This window comes from Melospiza georgiana, chromosome Z (genome assembly GCF_028018845.1).
Source record: "Melospiza georgiana isolate bMelGeo1 chromosome Z, bMelGeo1.pri, whole genome shotgun sequence".
NCBI lineage: Eukaryota > Metazoa > Chordata > Aves > Passeriformes > Passerellidae > Melospiza > Melospiza georgiana.
This window is the reverse complement of record NC_080465.1, coordinates 41,764,726-41,784,152: the sequence shown is the minus strand read 5'-3', so window position 1 is coordinate 41,784,152 and position 19,427 is coordinate 41,764,726. Positions and strand designations below refer to the sequence as shown.

Sequence of the window (19,427 nt, the reverse complement as noted above, 5' to 3'; positions counted from 1 at the left end):
AATAAAGTGAGGGGATAATAAAGAAAGGGAGTAATAAGTAACAGAAAGCAAGTTTGATTGCCAAGATGGAAGCTAGTACTCTGTCAGGTTGTGGTTGCAGAGATCATTCAACATAAGAGGAGCTCATATATTACAAGATATGCAGGTGTCCTCATTTTCACCTGTTTTATGCCTGTGATAACATTTCTGTATTCATATGATAAACCTGAATTGTAGAGCACCACTGTGACTGCAGAACTGATCACTTGCAAACACATCTGAGGTGGACCAGATCATTATCACAATAATGCAAATTGTGGTTAAGTATCAGGATCAAATGGACTGGAGTAAAGTTGTTTTTTTTGCCTGCTGCCTGGATTATACTACATGAAAGTTACTGTGGAGTGTGTCCTAACCCAGTTTCAAGTTAATGGCCTCACTACAGAAAGTATGAATATCCCCACATGCAGTTCCACCCTCCCAAGTATTTTCCCTAAACCGAATTTTTTGTCAGACTAACAAGTCAGTCCACCTGTTCTGGAGTTTCAGTTCTACTGAACAAGACAACAAAGAGCATGATGAAAATAGCAGACCTTTTCATGCTACCTACTATAGATTTTATTAAAAATTTATAAAAAATTGGCCTCTGTTCCCAGGCTGACAATTTGGCTTTAGGAAGGAAAACTAGTATCTTGGTTCTTAAAAAATGTGATTTTTTCCTAGACTTGATGTGAATGAAGGGAATGTTGGTATCAGTAGAAGATCAAGTAGCAACTAACAGCCCTGTTTTTAAGACTGAGAAGTATAAACAGAAGTATTCTGATGGGAGCTGTTTCTTCAGTGTGTCTCTAGAAAGGCATTGTTGTCTCTGCCAGTTGAGTGGGAGTTCAGATCACTTTCTTTTGAAGATCTGTCAGCTTTATAATAGGTTCTGAGTTGTTCTTGGGCCCTTTAAAGGGAAAAACTTGCCACTCAAAGTTCAGATCAAGGCTGTATGGCATACAGGTTAAAAGCATTTCTGCAGACCGTTCTTGTAGCCCACTAGGAACTCAGAGGTAAGAGTGAGCCTCTCAGATGGGAGAGAATCTTTGGATCTTGACTGTGCCTCTGAAATTGGTGCAGGTTGACAGATGGTGACCAGTGCATAGACTAAGTACAGTTTGTACAGACAATGTGCACAAGCAGGTTGTGTAAATACTGCATTTCCTGGTGAAGCAGGAGTGTTGAGATTGCATTCCTGTGGGTGCCTCGTTCTCTTCTTCCCTTGGTATTTCCTTCATCTCTTTGCATCTGACACATGAAGCAAAAAGTATAAAAAGACTAAAGTAAATATATAAAAGCTGTATAAACACAGCTTTTTCCTTAATAAATTAGGAGGTGGGATAGAAAATACATAAGGGCCTGAAGGTATGGCAAGTACAAGGCTGAGAGCATAGCAGGGATTCCTTTCTTAAAGCAGTGTGACCTAGAGTTAAATCATTAAATATTTAAATAGCCCACATTCTTACCCAGTTTATATTGTAAATATAAACTGGGCAAGAATGTGGTCTATTTAAATATATTTATATTATCATGAAGCCATGGCAGTTTGTACTGTCATGGTTTCACTGGAAAAGAAGGGAAGAAACTTTTGTAGGAAACCTGCTAGTAACTGGCAGCAAAAGTTGACTTGTCTAGAAGCTGAAACATAAATCTTGGTGGTGTATTTTGTTCACTGAAGCTCAGAACCAGAGCACCCAAAATCTGGATTGATAACTTTGCCTTGTCTAGACAAGTCTGTGCTTAGTTAAACTAACACAAACTAGGATTTCTATCCAATGGATTTTGTTTTTTCATGTTGTGATTCTAGAGTTTTATTTGATTCTGGCCTTAAGTGTATTTCCTGTTGAGTACACAACACAAACAAAATTACTGCCTTAAATTAAAAGTAAATAACGTCTTTCAGTTCTGTATCATGTTAAAAAAAGATTAATTAATACTACTTTTGCTTTCTACTTGTTTTCATACTTGCTCAAATATGTTTTACATATTTTACTGCAAACTATGGCTTCATATTTTTGTAAGATATGCAAAAGCACCCTAGGGTTCAGGGTACACTTCAAGTTGCACTTCAACTAATCTTTGTGTTGGTCATTTAACTAATTTTGTTTGTAGTGCTTTTTCTTTTGGGGAAAAAAAAAAAAGATATTTCAACTAGTTCAGGAAAATGCTGTGAATCATGGGGACTTGCTTTCTATTACAAGTTTTAGTAGTCATCTGTCTTTTGGGTGGAAAAAAGTTATTAAAGTGTTTCCAATACTTGAAGCATTACACAGCAATGGGTACCCTATGATTTTGCTTCTGTTTTTATTTGGGGCATTAGGAAAAGGGTGGGGAACCAAAGAAACAGAATAACATATTAGATCTAAAATAAGCATCATCTTCCTGTCCCAGTACCCATTTTCATGCATATTGTATAGAATAAAAAATGAGATATTCACTTTTGTAATTATAGAATCTCTGTACCATCATAATCTTTTGAGTGTAGGCATTTCTGGGTTTTTTTCTAGCTGTCAGCTGTGCAAAGATGCCTCTGAAACAGAAGGCATGCTCTGCTTGTGACTGTTTTCGTCACTGCTCTTCCAATATGACTTTTCATGTGCATTTTCTTTTTAGAGCTTGTCAGTTTTCCTCCCTAATCCCCTGGCTTTGTTGAGCTTTTAAAATGCTCTTCCAGTGAATATCTTATAGTCCATTGTAATTCCACTTAGAGATACTTGCAGTTCCTATCTGCTGAAATAAAGAACTGTTTTAGGTAGAAGTTTGACAGTTTAAAGGCACAAAGGTAGGCTAGGACGTACCCACAAAAGAGGAAGTTGGAATTTGAATCAAAATTTTGGCTTTTGTTTCCAAAGGTCGGCATTATTTGTTTGTTCCTAACCTAACAGAGAACTCTCTCATTTAAATTTAGCTCCTGCACAGGAATTGAAGCCTTAACTTGTGACTTCCAATGCTGTATAGTATCTCCCCTAAAACATGGAGGGAATGAGTTAAAAATGCCTGGATTTTTTCCTTTACAGGTGGAAGAGATGGTACGAAACCACATGACGTATTCCTTGCAAGATGTAGGAGGAGATGCCAATTGGCAGCTAGTGGTAGAAGAGGGAGAAATGAAGGTAAATGTTTCAGGTTTGGTTAATCTGTGTAAGGTGATACACTGTGAAGACAGTTACTTCCAATGTACATTTGGCAGTGTTACCTTTACTGCTGGACTCAGTGATCTTAAGGGTCTTTTCCAACCTAAATCATGTTATGATTTTTGAAAATATTATCAATCATCAAGTTATGCTGTTGTAACTTCTCTCTGGCAATAGCACTGTTTACGTTGGGACTGGGGTCCATGAGGACTGTGGCTTCTAATGTACTTATTAATATAAAATTCTTTGTAACTCTTGCAATAGATTCATCTTTACAAATTCCTTTCTCACCCTGTCCTACTTAAAGCTTGGTATCAAAGTAATGGGTAAATTCTATGTACAAAAATAACAAGAGTAACAAGCTACAGTGTTGGCTGCTCCACCATGATTATAAATCCATGTAGATAGTAATAAATAAGCTAGCTTAATCATTTTTGGAGTAGAAACCTTAAAGTACTGGTATTTTAATGTGAAATGCCACATAAGAATGTCTTCAATGGATGTTAGCAGAGAACACTTTTATGGCAAATTATTCATGTGATAGGCTTCTGGATAAGTGGTTGTTTGGTTCAGATTTTTTTAAGACTGATTAAATTTCAATAATTAAAACATGAACAGTTTTGACACCTTCTGTCCTACATATCTTTCTTTGTGTTTGGCTATAGGTATACAGACGAGAAGTGGAAGAAAATGGAATAGTTCTAGATCCTTTGAAAGCAACCCATGCTGTTAAAGGGGTAACAGGACATGAAGTTTGCCACTACTTCTGGAATGTTGATGTTCGTAATGACTGGGAAAGTAAGGCATTGGTTCTTCAGCTTTGAAGGTTTATCAGCAAGAACAGTATTTATAGCACTGTCCTATTGTCTGTGACTGTTCACTGATTTTTTTTTTCTTCCTCCCACCCCCCTCCCCTTTTAGCAACAATTGAAAATTTCCATGTTGTGGAAAATTTAGCTGATAACGCAATCATCATTTACCAGACACATAAGGTAATAAAACTTCATTTGCATACCTTACTGAGACATCTGAAGCGTGCATGTTCCAATATTCTGAATACTTTACTGGCCTAACAACTTAAAATACTGTTCTGGACAATATTCCAGAACAAGTTCTCTGTTAAACTGCAACTTATATCAATTTTTCAAATTTTCTTGAGAGCATCATTAGTTATGCATGTGTCTGATAGAGCTTGCAGTAGCAAATGAGGCCTGGTTTTTATGTCATGATTATATCACTGCCAGCAAGGCCAGATTCATGCAAAGCAAACAGAAGCAATAAATCATCACTGACTACAAGGAAGAAACCTACACCACTGTATCAGATGTTTTTTTGCAAAAATGCAGGTTAGCATTCACCACAATTAGTTGACATACCACCTCATAATGCAAGTGTTTTTAATTGTTGGTGCAGCATTTGTTCGTGTACCTTAATTGCTTTTTCCCCCAGAATGGTTCTGGTGTCAGTTTATAAAAATGTTCATTTTAATTACAACCCAACAACTGAAATGCAAAGATCTGAAAAATTTATAGGAATAAAATTTACATACTCATCCTTAGTCTTGCATGTTTCTAAGTATTAGTATATTCAAATGTTAGAAAAAAAGGTTTTTCTTTGATAATTTTACCAGTAGTGCAGTTATATTAAAATTTCTTTAATAGAAGACTCATAATTTTGAGTAAGATGGTTGTGTCATCTGTATTGGTTGTGGTAAAAACCAGAACTTTTTTCTCCTACTGAATGTCAGGAAAATAAGTTCTGTATATTTTGTCAATTTCACTCTAAAACTTTCACTTTGTCACATTTCACTTCTAAAACTTTCTCTTGGATAATATCAGTTTGCTATATCTATCTTACTGAAGTAGTAGCTTTTTGAGGTAATATTTTTTTCAAATATATCTCTCCTTTCTCTTCTCTGGAGACATAAGTAAATGTAGATGCATCCCTATACACCTAACCCTTAGTTCAGTTTGTAGTTTACAAGTATTAATTAAAGCACAAACCTGAGGTTCAGAGTACAGGAGGGTGACTGCCTATTCATATTTTTTTAACTGAAAAATTCATTGCAGTTTAGTGTTCTGCATTTCAAATACCTTAAAGTTTTGCCTTAATTTTTTTTGTATGAAGTGTAGCAAACCTGAAATTTTTGTTCCCTATTTACAACAGTTATGTTCTCTTTCAGTTTTCAGAATGAAATTACTAACTTGAAAATACTTTCTTAATAATATTAATAATAAAAACTTAATAATATAACTGACCTGGTTTGCCTTGCTTGGTTTTTAATTTTAACTAAGGATAGTTGTTAAACCTGCAAAAGCTTATGTTCAGCTGTTTCTCTGCAGAGAGTGTGGCCAGCCTCTCAAAGGGATGTGCTGTATTTGTCTGCCATCAGAAAGATACCAGCATTCAGTGAAAATGATCCAGAAACGTGGATTGTGTGCAATTTCTCTGTAGAACATGACAGTGCTCCTGTAAGTATTATTTTGATTCTGTGAAGTTCTGCTTTTAAGGTAGTTTTTCTCTTCCCATGGTAATGCATTTGCAGTGATAGTGTGAGGGCGATGGAGGGTTTTTACAAAAGTACAGTTAATTTAAATCAGGTGGTAAAATGACTTGATGAAGGCATTCCTAGCCAAAAGCTTTTTTGCCTTATCTCTCAGTTGGATGATCTAAGGTGTTACAGCAGAATGGAAGCAAAATTTCTGGAGATGTGAAAACATTTTAAAGAATTGAGGCTATTTTGTATGGAATCAAATCAGTATCTCTTCAGCATTGTCAAATATAGGAGTAGGTTTGTATAATTACAGATAGGGTTAAGTCTCCATCTTACAGTTTTGCCTTGGTTCTGTGAGATAATAGCAATGGTTGTTTTCCTTTGATTGCTACTCCATAGCCTGCTTTTAAAAGAAAAGTTAACTGTTATTTGTAAATGCTGATACATTATTCTTTAAATAAATCAGTTTCTTTACTGATTTGTCACAACGCTTGAAGTAATTAACTTATAATTTGTTAAGCAAGCAGAAACCTGAGATTCACCGACATTTTAGATCCTTTCCCTATCCGCCATGTATCATTTTACTCATTTTCACATTACATCTGTGCAAGTGCTAGAAAGTAGACTCTCAGAAGCAGAGCTTCTAGAGTGTCTTAGACTTCATGATGAAAAGATGTTCATACTCAAGTATGCTGAAACAAATTTCATTTAAAGCTTACAATGTTTCATATTTTTGGCAGCTGAACAATCGCTGTGTCCGTGCCAAAATAAATATTGCGATGATTTGTCAGACGCTAGTAAGCCCACCAGAGGGCAACAAGGAAATAAGCAGGGACAACATTCTGTGCAAGATTACATATGTAGCTAATGGTAAGTATAAAATTTTTCAGTATGACATTCACGATAGATGTTAATTTTGGGAAGTTCAATACTGGCACAAAAATAAAAAAAAGAAAAAAAAAAAGGCTTGATGCCTTTCCCCCTTTCTGTTGTATCTATATATAGCATCGCCTTTGTGTTCATCATGTTCAAAAGGTCTCAAATTAAGGTGCTACATGAACTGGTGAATGGGATCATTCATTATGTGGTACTCCAGGAGGAATAAATGGAAGAGCTGTGTAGCTCAGTTCTAAGTATATAGCCTTGGGGTGGAGGAAGGTGAGCAGAAATGTGTGCAACTAGAATGAGTTGGCATAGCTTTTAGTTTCAGTAATGATATGTTGAGTTTTTTCATGTACTACTAATTTTTTTCTCCCAATTAATCTCATTAGGCCGAAAAGCTGCTGATTGTCAAAGCCAAATTGTATTGTTGCTGTACCCAATGTTTAGAAATGTATTCTAGTATTGGAGAGACATGCTTACTATCTTCTCTCCCAGAGCTACAAAACACTTCAAGGGTAGCTTACTCAGCTTTTTACTTATTTTTTAACATTTCCAAATTTCTTAAAAAGTATGTTTTCACTGCTAAATTCTGAACTGTGACTATATGGGAAGTAATAGCTTTTTCAGCAACATACTTTCCTTGTGAATGAAAATGTAATTAAAAGTCAATTCAGGTTTTGTTTAAATGCTTTATAATCATTTGCAGGGTGTTGCCTGTGTGGCAGTTCTTCAGGCAAATGCAGTAATTATTGAAAAGTTAAGACTGACTCTGCTTTCTTTGAAATAAGAAGTCACTCAAGTCTCTTTCTCTTTGTTTCTTGGAAGCCCATAGAGAATATCCTCTTCTATTCGGGAATTTTCCCAAGACTCACCATGCAGCATATTTAATGTTTTCTAAATAATGGCATCATAGATCTGGACTGAGCTTGAGTATTACAAACAGAAAGTACAACACAAGCCTAGGGGCATAAAAAAATCTGCTGTTGGTTATTCCTTCTTGTTACTTCAGGAGCAGTTGCAGGAGTAATTAAATAAAAGTTACTTTTTCAGCATTTAGTGGAGTTGCTTTATTTCAATGTCCTTCTTCCTGTTTACTTGTAGTGAACCCGGGAGGATGGGCTCCTGCATCAGTGTTACGGGCAGTGGCTAAACGAGAATATCCAAAGTTCTTAAAGCGTTTTACATCGTACGTGCAAGAGAAGACAGCAGGAAAGCCTATTTTATTCTAGTACTAGCAGGTATAAATACTTCTAAAATTTTTTTCACCATTGTAAAGGCCAAATGAAAGTATGCAATCTGGGAATGTCTTCCATGATTAGCATGGCTTCAGTGCTTGCTTTAGCATGCAATATACTTTAAAAAACATGTAATTTGTGTGTACTGCTGCACAAGTTAGCCAGCATTAGTTTTCATAGACTTCTATTGGTTCACTTTGCAAGTTTTTGCATACATGTCCAATTTATATAGAAGTAAAATAGGATGACGTACTGGTTTTTTTCAGCTATCACAGGCATTTTGCATTTGTTCTGAAAAAATACATACTGAAGTTCCTCTAGAGCCTCATGAGTTTTTTATAACTTAAATTCTACTTACAATTGCATATTTCATAGACTATGAGTACATTTCAGTTTTCTTTTATATTGACAGAATAGTTTGACCTAGGATTTTTATTAATGGAACTTCACTGACAGACCAGCATGAATTACTAGAATATTTAGAAGACTGTGACTTAAGTTTTTCTTCCTTTCTGATGAACCTAGGAAAGAAAAATTATTTCCAGATGCTTTCTGAAGTCAATGGAAGTATTATTTATGGTATAGGTTATTAGCTAATCTAAAGTTTTTTGAACAGTTAGATGACGATATGACATTAGAAGAGGATTTCTTGATCACTTTGAGGATATCTGAGCCCCTTAGTGTTAAATAAGGCCTAATTTATTTTTGCTAATTTTACTTATGCTATGTATTTCATTTACTATAAGTGCCATGTCAAACCACAGAATTCTGTTTAGTTGTGCTAGTGTTACAGCATTATTCAGTCACATCTGAAGATGAGTCTCTATTACTTTTTCTATGTGTGACATAGGTTACTTCTATTTTTGGATTCTGTTTACTGTGTCAGACTCCAAAAGTCTTAGTTGTCATTCTTCTGTGACAGGTATCCCTTTAATGATTCACAGTTTTAAATTTAAATTGTTAGAGAAGCAGTGTAAAGCATTAGAAACATGGCATCACAACGCAACAGTTAGCATGTGATCATAGCAGTCCTGATGATACCTAAGGTGTTTAACAAGTTCATTTTACTCGCAGTATATAAACTTTTCAGTGCTGTATTGTTTTCTTTGCTTACCTGCAGCAATCAGAACAAGACTGGGTGAGCATTCCACATGGGAGAAGTGACCATGCACAGAGCACTCCATGCTGGAACGAAGGATCTACAGTCTTTTTATGGCCCAGGTTCTAGGCTTTGTGTACTGAAGTGAAGAAGTGTTGCAACACCATGGGCCTGAATATTTAACAATAGCTCTCTCCTGCTAACTTTCTTGCTGAATCAGTGTGTAATTATAAATATATGTATTGATAACATGTATATGGCTCTATTTTTATTTGCTTGCTTTAGAAGAAGAAAAGCGCATACAGCTTTGAATCACCAACATGGGCTTCTGTGTTAATTTTAAACAAGTTGTAGAATTTCATTGTCAACCTTCCTAAGATACTTGTGCAGGTTTTGTGCATGTGTAAAAAGCACAGGGGACAAATGCACATATAGCATACTGTATGTGCTTTATATGCACAAAAATCTGTGTGATATTTTGGGGTTGTTGAAAGGAGTGGCTTCAGTAAAACCTTGGTAACTTGTTGGCAGGTTTTATTTTGCTTTGTATAATCACAGTTCATTGCTGCTGGTTTCTATAATGAATCATCTTGTTACATAAAATGCCAGTTAATATCTGAGGGCTGTCAATATCCTTATGACTTTGCCTTTTCTATTGTCTTACTCTTATGACGATCTTTAGTTCTGAAGGAGTAAGAATGTGAAAAGCTTTATTTTTTTCCAGATATCTTTATATTTCTATTGTATTTTTTAGTTATGTAATATGTGCTGCATAATTTTTGTTATTAAACATGATCCAGAAATACCTAGAAAGATTCTGTATGAGAGGGCAAGAGACTGACTAAAATCTGGGAGACATCTGTCCATGCTATCTGTGGACTGCTTTCTTGAATGATATCTGGGGCTATCCCAAAGCTGTGAGAAGGTACAGTATAATATTTATTGAAGTAATTTGGATTACATAAAACAACATTCCCAGTCTAGATTGAGGATGAGTACATTATTTTCAGATCCTGCATGTGTTTTCCTCATCTCAATAAAGCTGTGCTATGAGGTTCATGTAGAAAATTATTTGCGTCTTGATCAAAAACTCATCAGAGCTATAAGAATGCATAGTTCTTGCTGGAAAGTTCCCTTTAGCTGCTGTGAAAATTTAAATGTCAGATGTTTGCCTGCCTTTGATTCTGGAGATACTTGTTAAGAGAGGACTTTGTTGGGCTAGTACTGACTGTGAGGTCTTTTATCCATGTCCTATAGTTGGAAACTCTTCAGAGACTGCTCGGTGTTTCACTAAACTGGGTATCTTGAGGAAAAAAGTTTCAGATATATTTTCTTTAAAAGAAAGCTGAAAGTCAGATTTATTTGATATAGTGTGCTAGGTGCCTGAAAAGAGATATAATACAGTAACTTAGTGAAGATTTGGTTAAATGAGTAAATATGATCTGCACAGTGTTGAAAAACGTCTCTGTTCATCTTCTCTGTAGAGATGAAACCATATCTAACACATGATTACACACGCATGCAGATTTCATGCTCCATAACTCCTCCCTTTTTATTTGCCTTTCTCTAATGGTGTGCATGGAATATGCCTTATTACAGAGTTACTCTGTTCATTTGAATATGTAGAAAAGTGCCTATATGGTAATGTTAGCAAGGCAAATAAGATGAAAATTTGTACATCTTTACTATATCACCAGTGAGCATTTTATATACCAATGTTAAAAAATAAAATCTTATACCTCAAAATGTACGTCATCTTTTTACAATCACCAAGCAGTGGTACATTCCACCATAGCCACTGATGGGAACTTTAAAAAAAAAAAAGTCCAAAATATAGAGTTTAACTCCTTATTTGCCATTTCTGGTAATTGTTGGAACACGGGCAAGTTTATTAATTTAATAGGATAGCTTTATTTTACAAAGGTATGGAAAGTTTACAAAGCAGTATATAAACTTATATCATTAGTTGCATTTGCACTAAATGTGATGTACTTTTGCGATTTATTCTGTAAATAAAATGACACTACAGATACTATTTGTAAAGAGTATGTTTTACTTTTAGATAAAGGCACTGGTACTTCACTGTAGCTAGCCCTGCCCAATCAGATTTGTAAGAGGCTTTTTAAAGACTATGGAAGGAGTTACGTGACTGAGAAATCATTATTAATGGACCTCTGGAAAAGTAATCTCAAAAGGCAGTAGGCCTCTCATATTGTCCTTGTGTGAGTAGCCGTTAGATCCTTTCTTCTGGAAGGGATGTTGCTTTTATGGTTTTATACAATTTACCCTGTCTCTTGAGCCCATCTCTCTTGTCAATCACTGCCATGTCTGTGCGCTCTGAGTTCGTTTCCTCCTGTTAACAGATCAAGAGTGTTAACACAGCTGTGGTGGTCTTTGCAGAAGCAGCTTCTGACTCTAGAATGGTTGTTTTGTAAGCTAAACCAGTTCAAAAGGCTGAAAATGCAGCAATCATAGGATATTGTTCTCTGGATATCTGCATCTGTTTGGAGAATTTGGATGTTGCCAAACTAGATCTGAAGGACATGACTTGATAGAACTTGTACTGGGAATGAAGATGAGATGGTCATTGTTATTCTGTCTGAGAACCTGAAAATCTTTGACAAATTTATCTGTGAAAAATGTGATGCACTTTGTAAAAACCTTACCTTTTACTTAATTGGGCTGAGCTGGCTTATCTGAAGTTGTGCAGATTCTCTTTAATCAGATTGTCCACCTGTATTTTTGTCAAGTTGTACAGATAATGCTGTATTTGAATTGCCACTGTTCATTTACAGACTTAAAACATGAATCATATTTTTGAGTACCTTGAGTGTGTAGAGTTGTAATTGTTCTATAATAGCTTTATGATCCTAATGATAAGTTTTAAAAATTAAAAGAAGTTGACTCTTACATGTTACAATCACAAATTTAAAACCAGTATTTAAAATTTAAAAAGTATTAAAAATTATGAAGAAAAATCTTGGCTTCTTGTTGTTTTTAACTTCCCAATATTTGGAGAAACCTTGCCTTTTAAACAACTTTTAAATCATGAATGAAATTATATACAATATTCTAGTGCATGGAAAACATTTAACAGGAAAGCAGTTTACTTGTGTTACGACATCACTGAGATGAAAACATGAATGCCACATTAGTTTACACATTGAGAAGTTCATTTTGTGCAAGCAGTCAGAGGGGTGTTAAAAGGTGCTCCTGGTAGAGTGTAGTTATAATGCCGAGCACTTCCAGAGTATGTCAGCTCTTCATTTGTAAGGAATAATACGATTCTGGGAGCTTGCATGGGAAGAGCAGCAACCCAGGACTAAGATGGGCTAAAGCATAATGTTACAGCTTTTCCAAAGAAAGAGTAATTTTTAGTAACTGAGATAAGCTTCCATGAGCAATTTTTCTTAATAGTAGAAGTAAGTGGTCCCTAATAGATCAATAGCAATCCTACCTTTATTTGTTGCAGTGATTTCTGCTTCTTTATATAGCAATCAGGAAAATTAGAAGAAATCTTACAGGTATGCAGGACTAGAGGAACAGTTTGAAGTAACAGAAGGCATTACTTGAACAGAATCAAAACTTAAGCGCAGCTATATCAGGTTTCTTGTAATATATTGCAAAACATAGAGTCCTGAGGTAACCTCTCACCTTGGAGAATGCAGCTATTTTACCTGGCAAAAAGAAGACTTTTTTTTTTCCCCCCAAAAAAAGTCGCATTTCACATTCATGGTACCGTAACTTACGTGCATAATTTAAAAATTAGATACTTTCCAGTAAAGAGGTTGAGCATTTCTGTAACTGCAGTATCATTTGACCCTGGATGATGAATGATAATTAGGGCTATGACACACAATTTACTGGTGTGAATTACTAACACTAATCATCTTCTGTCTCCACCTTTGACAAACTAAGTTTTATAGGAGGAGAAAAATACATTTTGCTAGAAGAAAGGGACACACTTTGAACATTAGCAACTTGAAAGTGTCCTCAGCTGTAGCCATTGATGCAGTAAGCTCTTCTCTCTGCACACCTGCCTCTTCTATGCATGGACTACTGTCAGCATAAGGAAGCCTGATAGTGAGGATTGCTGCAGTTTTCAGGGTTTAAACTCTCCTTAAAAATAAAAACTTTTTTTAATATTTATTAATTTGGATCAATCAATAGTTAGACCTATTGTCATCCACAAGACTTCCTAAACTTTTGTGTGCCAGGAAATAAGCCACAGATTGTAAAGTTGTAGCCAGTGATTTTTAACTAGTGCAAAGAGTGGCAAAATATGACAACAGCCCTAACAATTCCCATTTGCTGGGATAAGACTGTCACTCAACTGTGGAACAGCCTAGGAAGCTCCTAGGAAGTTATGCCCTGTATATGAGAGAATTCCAGCTTGGAGGCCCAGGACAGCGTGCTGTCTTGGTGAGGGTGAGCCATGCCCAAGGATGAGCAGAACCACAGGTGTGTTTGTACCCTCCAGAAAATACCTGTAGTCAAGGTAATGAGCAGTGATGCTGGTGATGCCTCACTGCTGCCCTGTTGGAAATCACTGCTCTGTCTTCAGCCTGAGGATGCTCAAGCACCACCCCAGTAATCAAGGCCTCCCCATGCCCCACATCGGAGCCTGCAGCACTGATCCAGTTGAAAATGTAGCTACTAAAAACCTTCCGAAGCTTCTTCTGAGAGTAGCCCCTGCTTTAGTTGTTCCATGTAGCACTTGGGGTGCTGAAGGGTGGCAGCGTTTCTGACGCAGCTTGGAACACTTTAACAGTGGGTGAAATGGCTGACCTCTGCAAAGAACCTGAGAAATTTAAATGAGCTCCTTTATCTTTCCTGGCTTTTATTTGACTGAACTGTACCTGAAAACTCTCAAACTTAATTCAAAAAACACTGAATTATCATGGCACTACCAGGGTAACTAACCATCCTACTAAGAGAGGTGCTAAGCAAAATCATCAGTAATTCAAGTAACAGATGCTGATTTGTTTGTAATACATTTTTAATGAAAAACTGTGAATAATTTTTTTAATATAAAGCACTTAACATTTCAATATTTAATACAGCTGTCAGCTGTGAGAAATTCAGTAATAAAAAGCACCTGGTAATTTACTTTCTTATTAACTAAGACTGTCCTAACCAATTCCAGTGAAAATAATGGAACACTGTCGAAAGATGTGAAAACCACTTGCAAATGTTAATATTACTAGATTTTCTTCCAACTCTAACTTTGGTTACAACAGAAGAAACAGTTTCCCTAACGAATAGCTGTTCCTGTCATTTAAGGTTTGGTGAAGAGGTGTACAATTAGTTGCTCTTTTATATAGCAGTTTCTATGTTTATGCTTGTGTGAAACAGCACCTCTTGCATTAAACGATATTAACTTCATCTATTACTGAAAAGAAAAAGTTTTGGATTACTAGGTAGGAGACACAAATTGTGCTCTAAAAATCTTAAGACAGTAGTGGGATCTGGGTACACAGAAGGATGAATTCCAGTAAGTCTTGACACTTTTAGTGTTAGGCAATAGACTTTTTAAGTTATCTCCCATGCAAGAGAAGGAAACTGTCGGTATTAACATTTACTGATTTTTTTGACAGTGCTAATTTAAAGTGTCCACTTTTGTTCAAATTTCCTTCACAAGTGAAGGGAAAAAACACTCAGTAATTGTAACTGCCAAAACTGATATATAGTACTTTATTCCCTTCTCCCTGCTTTGATTTGCCCACAAAAAAAAACTTTTTAGAAAAACATCCTTTTCTGAAACACAAAAACAATGCCTTAATGGCCCAGATTTTCAATCACATTAGTCTTTTGGGGTCAATTTTCTCCAGGTGTACTAGAGGCTTCAGCTGCTCGGCAAAGTTCCTCATGTCATCAGAAACAATGTCCTGTCCTGCTGGCGCGACTACATTGAGCTCCACCAAGTAGGAGAGGGAGAGCGGCTCAATGCTCTCCGTGTTTCCTGGCATCAGTATGCGGAAGATCTTGTACACCACGATCTTCATGATGCCCTTGCGGAACACGTGCCCTTTGGCCACGAACTCGTGGTCCATGCGGAAGCCCATCTCCACCAGGAAGTCCGTCAGGTTGTCGGACGTGGCGATGTCCACGCAGTTGCGCACGAGCGCGTGGCGGTTCTTGTCGCCGATTTCGGGCTGTCCCAGGTAGCGCAGGTGCCAGGGCATGCCGCTCTTGTCCATGGAGCGCCGGGCGCGCAGCACGAAGGGGCTGGCCTGCTGCCCCTTCAGCAGGAACACCATCTCGTGGTCCAGGAAGGTCTCGGGCTCCATGTTGTCGCACAGCCCGCGCAGGCGGTGCAGGAGGCTCTCCAGGCTCTGGTCCAGCACGCTCCCTGCGGAGACAGCGCCACGACCATCGCCTCCCCCACAGGCCGAGCCGCGCTCCCTTCGCAGCGCGCCCGTCCCAGCGCCCTCCGGCCCGCCCGTGCGCGGCGCCAGCACCCCACCCCCTCCTCCCCCGCTGCCCGCGCTGCTCGGTGCCGCAGTCTACCTTGGAGCAGGTACTCCATCATGTTGATGGTGCCGCCCGTGACGGGCATCATGGTCACCGGCGGCGCCTCCATCGTGCGCTCTGCACCGGCCCCGCGGCCTCGGCGGCAGCGGCGGGCAAGGCGGCAGCAGCGCCCCCTGGCGGCTCGGCGGGGCCGGCGGGGGCTGCGGGTGGGGCGGGGCCGGCGCTGGGGGCGGGGGCTGGAGCGCCCGGCCCCGCTCCCTCACACGGCCCGGGCGGGTTCCGGAAGCGAACGCCGGCCAAGGACGGACCGGAACGCTGCTTGTTCCGCCTCCCCTTGGCCTGCCGGACAACTTCCTTAGCCCCAGGGTGGCGGAGCGCTGGAACAGGCTACCGGGAGGTTGTGGAGTGCCCCTCTCTGGAGCCATTCAAAACCCACCTGGATATGTTCCTGTGTCACCTGCTCTGGGAGACCCTGCCTCAGCAGGGGTGTTGGACTGGATTATCTCCAAAAGTCCCTTCCAACCCTAACGATTCTGTGATACTGTATTTCTGTCTTTTATTCTAGTTTGCTCAAAGCCAGGAATCAGGAGGTAACCCACGAAAGGCTGGCTGTGTGGTCATGAAACCTCTACACTATTTATACCTTTTAACAAACAAAGGCATCAGCATTTGTTGTCTGTAAGTTGTATGACTTTTCTCCTAATTAGTACTCAAACCCTATTTGCTAGTTATATCTCTTGCTTCTCCAAGAGAAGCGCCCTTTTAGGTTCTTCCAGGCATGGTTCTCCCTCCCCTTTGGATTGGGGTTTCGTGGTCAATGAGACTGTGGTCACGGTCATCCACTACTGGAATTACCTTCCCTCACTTACTGCCCACTCCTGCTGACTTCACTCCTGGCAGCTCTCATCCACAGAGTCTATTTATCTTGGCATTGTCTTCTCCTTTCCTCAAAACAAAAGACGCAACGTTCACAGTGCAATCGCTTAATCATAACTGTTAAGCTACAGCTTCTGATTAACAACTGAAAAAAAAACCAAACCATTGCAAATTTGGTTCAAATCTTGAGACCTCAAATCTTGAGGGGCCCAGTTCTCAAAGGGCTCACTGCCAGCCTCACCCTGATGCCTCTGGCTTTGGCTGTTATATTTTTCAGATTCCGTGCTGCCTTAAGGCATCACCCCAGCACAGGGGGAACAATGGAGGAGAATGGGAGGCCAGCAGGCAGGCCCAACCATCAGGGGTCATCCTGGCTGCACCCACACCTCTCCCCAGGGAGAGGGGCACATGCAATAAATTCTGTGTAAATTCCCCACCAGAAATGTTCCAATCTGTCTCTTATAGCAACAGCAAAGGGGTTGATGCTCTTGGGAGTTGGGCACCAGGCATCAGCTCCTGCAGCAGTTTGAGTTAAAAACTGTTACCAGAGGTGCAACACATGATTCATGGGTTTGGAAAGGCAGAAATCTCATCTGGGCCTGGTAGGGTGTGCACCATTTCTAGGCAGAAAAGCTTCTGGTTTCAAAAAGTGATGAAAATGCCCAATATGTACCAGGTGAATTTGTACCTGTCAATACTCAAAATAGAGTTATAAATATGACTTTCTCTTAGCAGTTTTTTTTTTTTTGTGTAGCAAACCTTTAGGCCACACAGAACGTGAACAGTATGTCTGTCTTTCCTTTATCAGTATCTACACAGCTGTGGTATTCCCTGCCAGCCCCCAGAAAAATTATATAAATTCTGGTACAAGCCAAAGACCTGCAAATGAGAAATGGCATAATTGTGCCCTCCCAGAACAGTAATGGTTTGTGTCACCCCTGATGTACCAGAGGTAGTTTGGAGTACTGACAAGCAGGGGTGACCTGAGGGGTGGAGTGCAATCCATGAGGGGAATATTGACAAAGGAGGGAACCACAGCCCAGGGAGCTGCCATAGTGGATGCACATTGTACATACTCCCCAGATTGCAGATAAGAGGCTTGTGTTGAAATAAAGTAAGAAAATAGTCAACAAAAGGTTTGAGTAATTGTTTTAAAAGCATTCCTAAGCTTACTGATCCTCTTATATATGGATCAGCTTTACTTAGCTGGTCATCATCATCATACAGTCAGCATGGAAAAAATATTGAGAAAGATAGCTAAGAAAAGTAAAAATTAGTATAAAAAAGTATTTTAGCATTTCAAGAGGGGTAATTTCTGAGGTTCACTTCTCTCTGTGGTGATACCAATTTTTGCTTCTGTCTAGCTGAGGTGCATAATAGTGTTACTACAGATGCCTCATAAAACTTAAGAGGATGTCAAATTTCTGTCTCGAAGTAAAAATTCTTTCAAATTCCACAGCTGTCACTACTCTGAGTAGTTTTGCACCACAATCTGACAAGCTATGCAGTAGTGCAGTCCGGAAAAGAAATGTCCCAAAGAGGTCATCCCATTCCCCTGCAGTTCTAGAAAATGTAGGTGATAAAATGTGCCACAGCCACGGCATCTCCAAGTACCTTCACTGGCAGAGTAAAAGGCAGCATAGTCCTGCATCTGCTGAGCTGCTTGTCACTGTGGGCTTGGAAGATCTAGGGTACACCTACATACCTTTAAGGTATCCTAAAGAAACTTTTTCTGCAGCTGTTGAAGATGGGATGCAGCAGACACCAACAACAGGTGGTCAGACAGATGGAGGAGGTGGAGAGAAGCAAAGATAGTAATTAAGAGTAAACATGTTATTCCCAGCCACCCACCTACATTCTGTTCAGCTCCCCTGAAAATCCATCTCACTCAGCTCTCTGTGTCAGGGAAATGGGCTGCCCATGTGGGACCAGGCCTTTATCTCAGCTCTGTGTCACATGTCAAGTGCTCAGAGCAGAGCTCTGCTGGGAAACCTCAGGTGAAATGAGTGATCCGGCCATGATCTCATTGAAATAATACCAGCAGAAGGGAGGGTCAGCTAGACATAAACTGGATTAAAGGTTTCTAAAACTCAGAATTTTTTCTCACCCGTGTTACAGACTTAAGGTCCGAATCCAATTTTGTTACATCTATGAATCAAATATGCTTTCAGATTAAGCATACAGCACTCTACATTCACTCACAAATTAAGAGCAAAAAGTCTTCCACCCCACAAATCTATGTGTTAGCTTTTTGAAATTATTGCAATGAATCACACAATTATTTAGGCTGGAAAACATCTCAAAGTCATCAAGTCCAACCTATGACTGAACATCACGTTCTCAATTGGACCATGGCAGTGAGTGCTGCATCCATTTTTTCCTTAAACATTTCTGTTGATGATGACTCTACCACCTTCCTGGGCAGCCCATTCCAATGCTTGACAACTCTTTCAGTGAAGAAATTCTTCCCGATGTCCAGCCTGAATCTCCCCAGGTGCAGGTTGAGGCCATTTCCTCTTGTCCTGTCACTTGCTGTCTGTGAGAGGAGACCAATCTGCACCTTTCTACAAACTCCTTTCAGGCAGTTGTAAAGAGTGATAAGGTCTCTCCTGAGCATGTGGTCTAGCTTTAAAGCTTGTTTAAGATGCAAGTGCTTAACAAAATCAAACCTAAATTTCACTTGAGTCTCATGGGACTAATAGCTCATACAGTATGAGTAAGTACATTTTAAAGGGGCTCACAGACTCCTTTCCACTTCTTTTCCCAGGAATTAAAAGGGCAAAAGCTCCTGAAACCTGAGAGTTTTCAACTTGCTCTGCTTTGGCAGACTTGCAACTTTCAAAAAGGCCCATTTGTCAATGACATTTTCTGGGGTTTAGAGGACAGTTAGGGTATTAAGTACCTTAATTAGTTTATGAAGTCATTACTTTGTATTCCTCTCTTTACTCACCTTTTGGAAGAGGAGATTTTTTCTTGAATGAAATAACTAGACTTGTGGTGGGATAGCCTTGGCAGAGTGAAATGCTGACCACCTATACAGCAGGATTCGGTAGAAGAGTAGAATGAGAAAGCTCATGGGTCAAGAGAAAGACAGGAAGATTGCTTCCTGGTTTTTGTCAGGGCAGAACATTCTTGACACGTGGAAAATCAATTTGTTGCTGATTTAAAATAATGGGAAGTTAATGGGAGACAGAAGGACAAACAGTAGAATA

The 19,427-nt window shown here is 39.0% G+C and overlaps 2 protein-coding genes across 5 annotated transcripts in view; one reads left to right on the top strand and one right to left on the bottom strand.

Annotated features, from left to right (window-relative positions):
• Positions 1-11,843, top strand: part of CERT1 (ceramide transporter 1) — a 76,236-nt gene extending 64,393 nt beyond the window's left edge. For all 4 annotated transcript variants that reach the window (XM_058043825.1, XM_058043823.1, XM_058043827.1 and 1 more), the window contains 7 exons: positions 3,039-3,134; positions 3,821-3,953; positions 4,077-4,147; positions 5,498-5,626; positions 6,390-6,519; positions 7,633-7,769; positions 8,887-11,843. In XM_058043825.1, the coding sequence (XP_057899808.1) occupies positions 3,039-3,134; positions 3,821-3,953; positions 4,077-4,147; positions 5,498-5,626; positions 6,390-6,519; positions 7,633-7,760 (687 nt within the window). In that variant the 3' untranslated portion in view covers positions 7,761-7,769; positions 8,887-11,843. The remainder of the gene's footprint in view (positions 1-3,038; positions 3,135-3,820; positions 3,954-4,076; positions 4,148-5,497; positions 5,627-6,389; positions 6,520-7,632; positions 7,770-8,886) is intronic.
• A 1,450-nt stretch (positions 11,844-13,293) lies between these two features.
• On the bottom strand, positions 13,294-15,494 carry MED18 (mediator complex subunit 18). The gene is made up of 2 exons (XM_058043940.1): positions 15,376-15,494; positions 13,294-15,217 (listed from the first exon to the last, which is right to left on the bottom strand). Exons 1-2 carry the CDS (start codon positions 15,446-15,448, stop codon positions 14,664-14,666), a joined length of 627 nt encoding a protein of 208 aa, XP_057899923.1. The 5' UTR covers positions 15,449-15,494; the 3' UTR covers positions 13,294-14,663.
• Positions 15,495-19,427: the final 3,933 nt, after the last annotated feature.

What these genes read in the sequence shown, in the direction of transcription:
- MED18 (XM_058043940.1), bottom strand. Translation starts at nt 15,448, where the DNA reads ATGGAGGCGCCGCCGGTGACCATGATGCCCGTCACGGGCGGCACCATC. An exon ending in GATGGAGTACCTGCTCCAAG is followed by an intron (nt 15,218 to 15,375) that starts GTAGACTGCGGC and finishes CTGTCTCCGCAG; the next exon opens with GGAGCGTGCTGGACCAGAGC.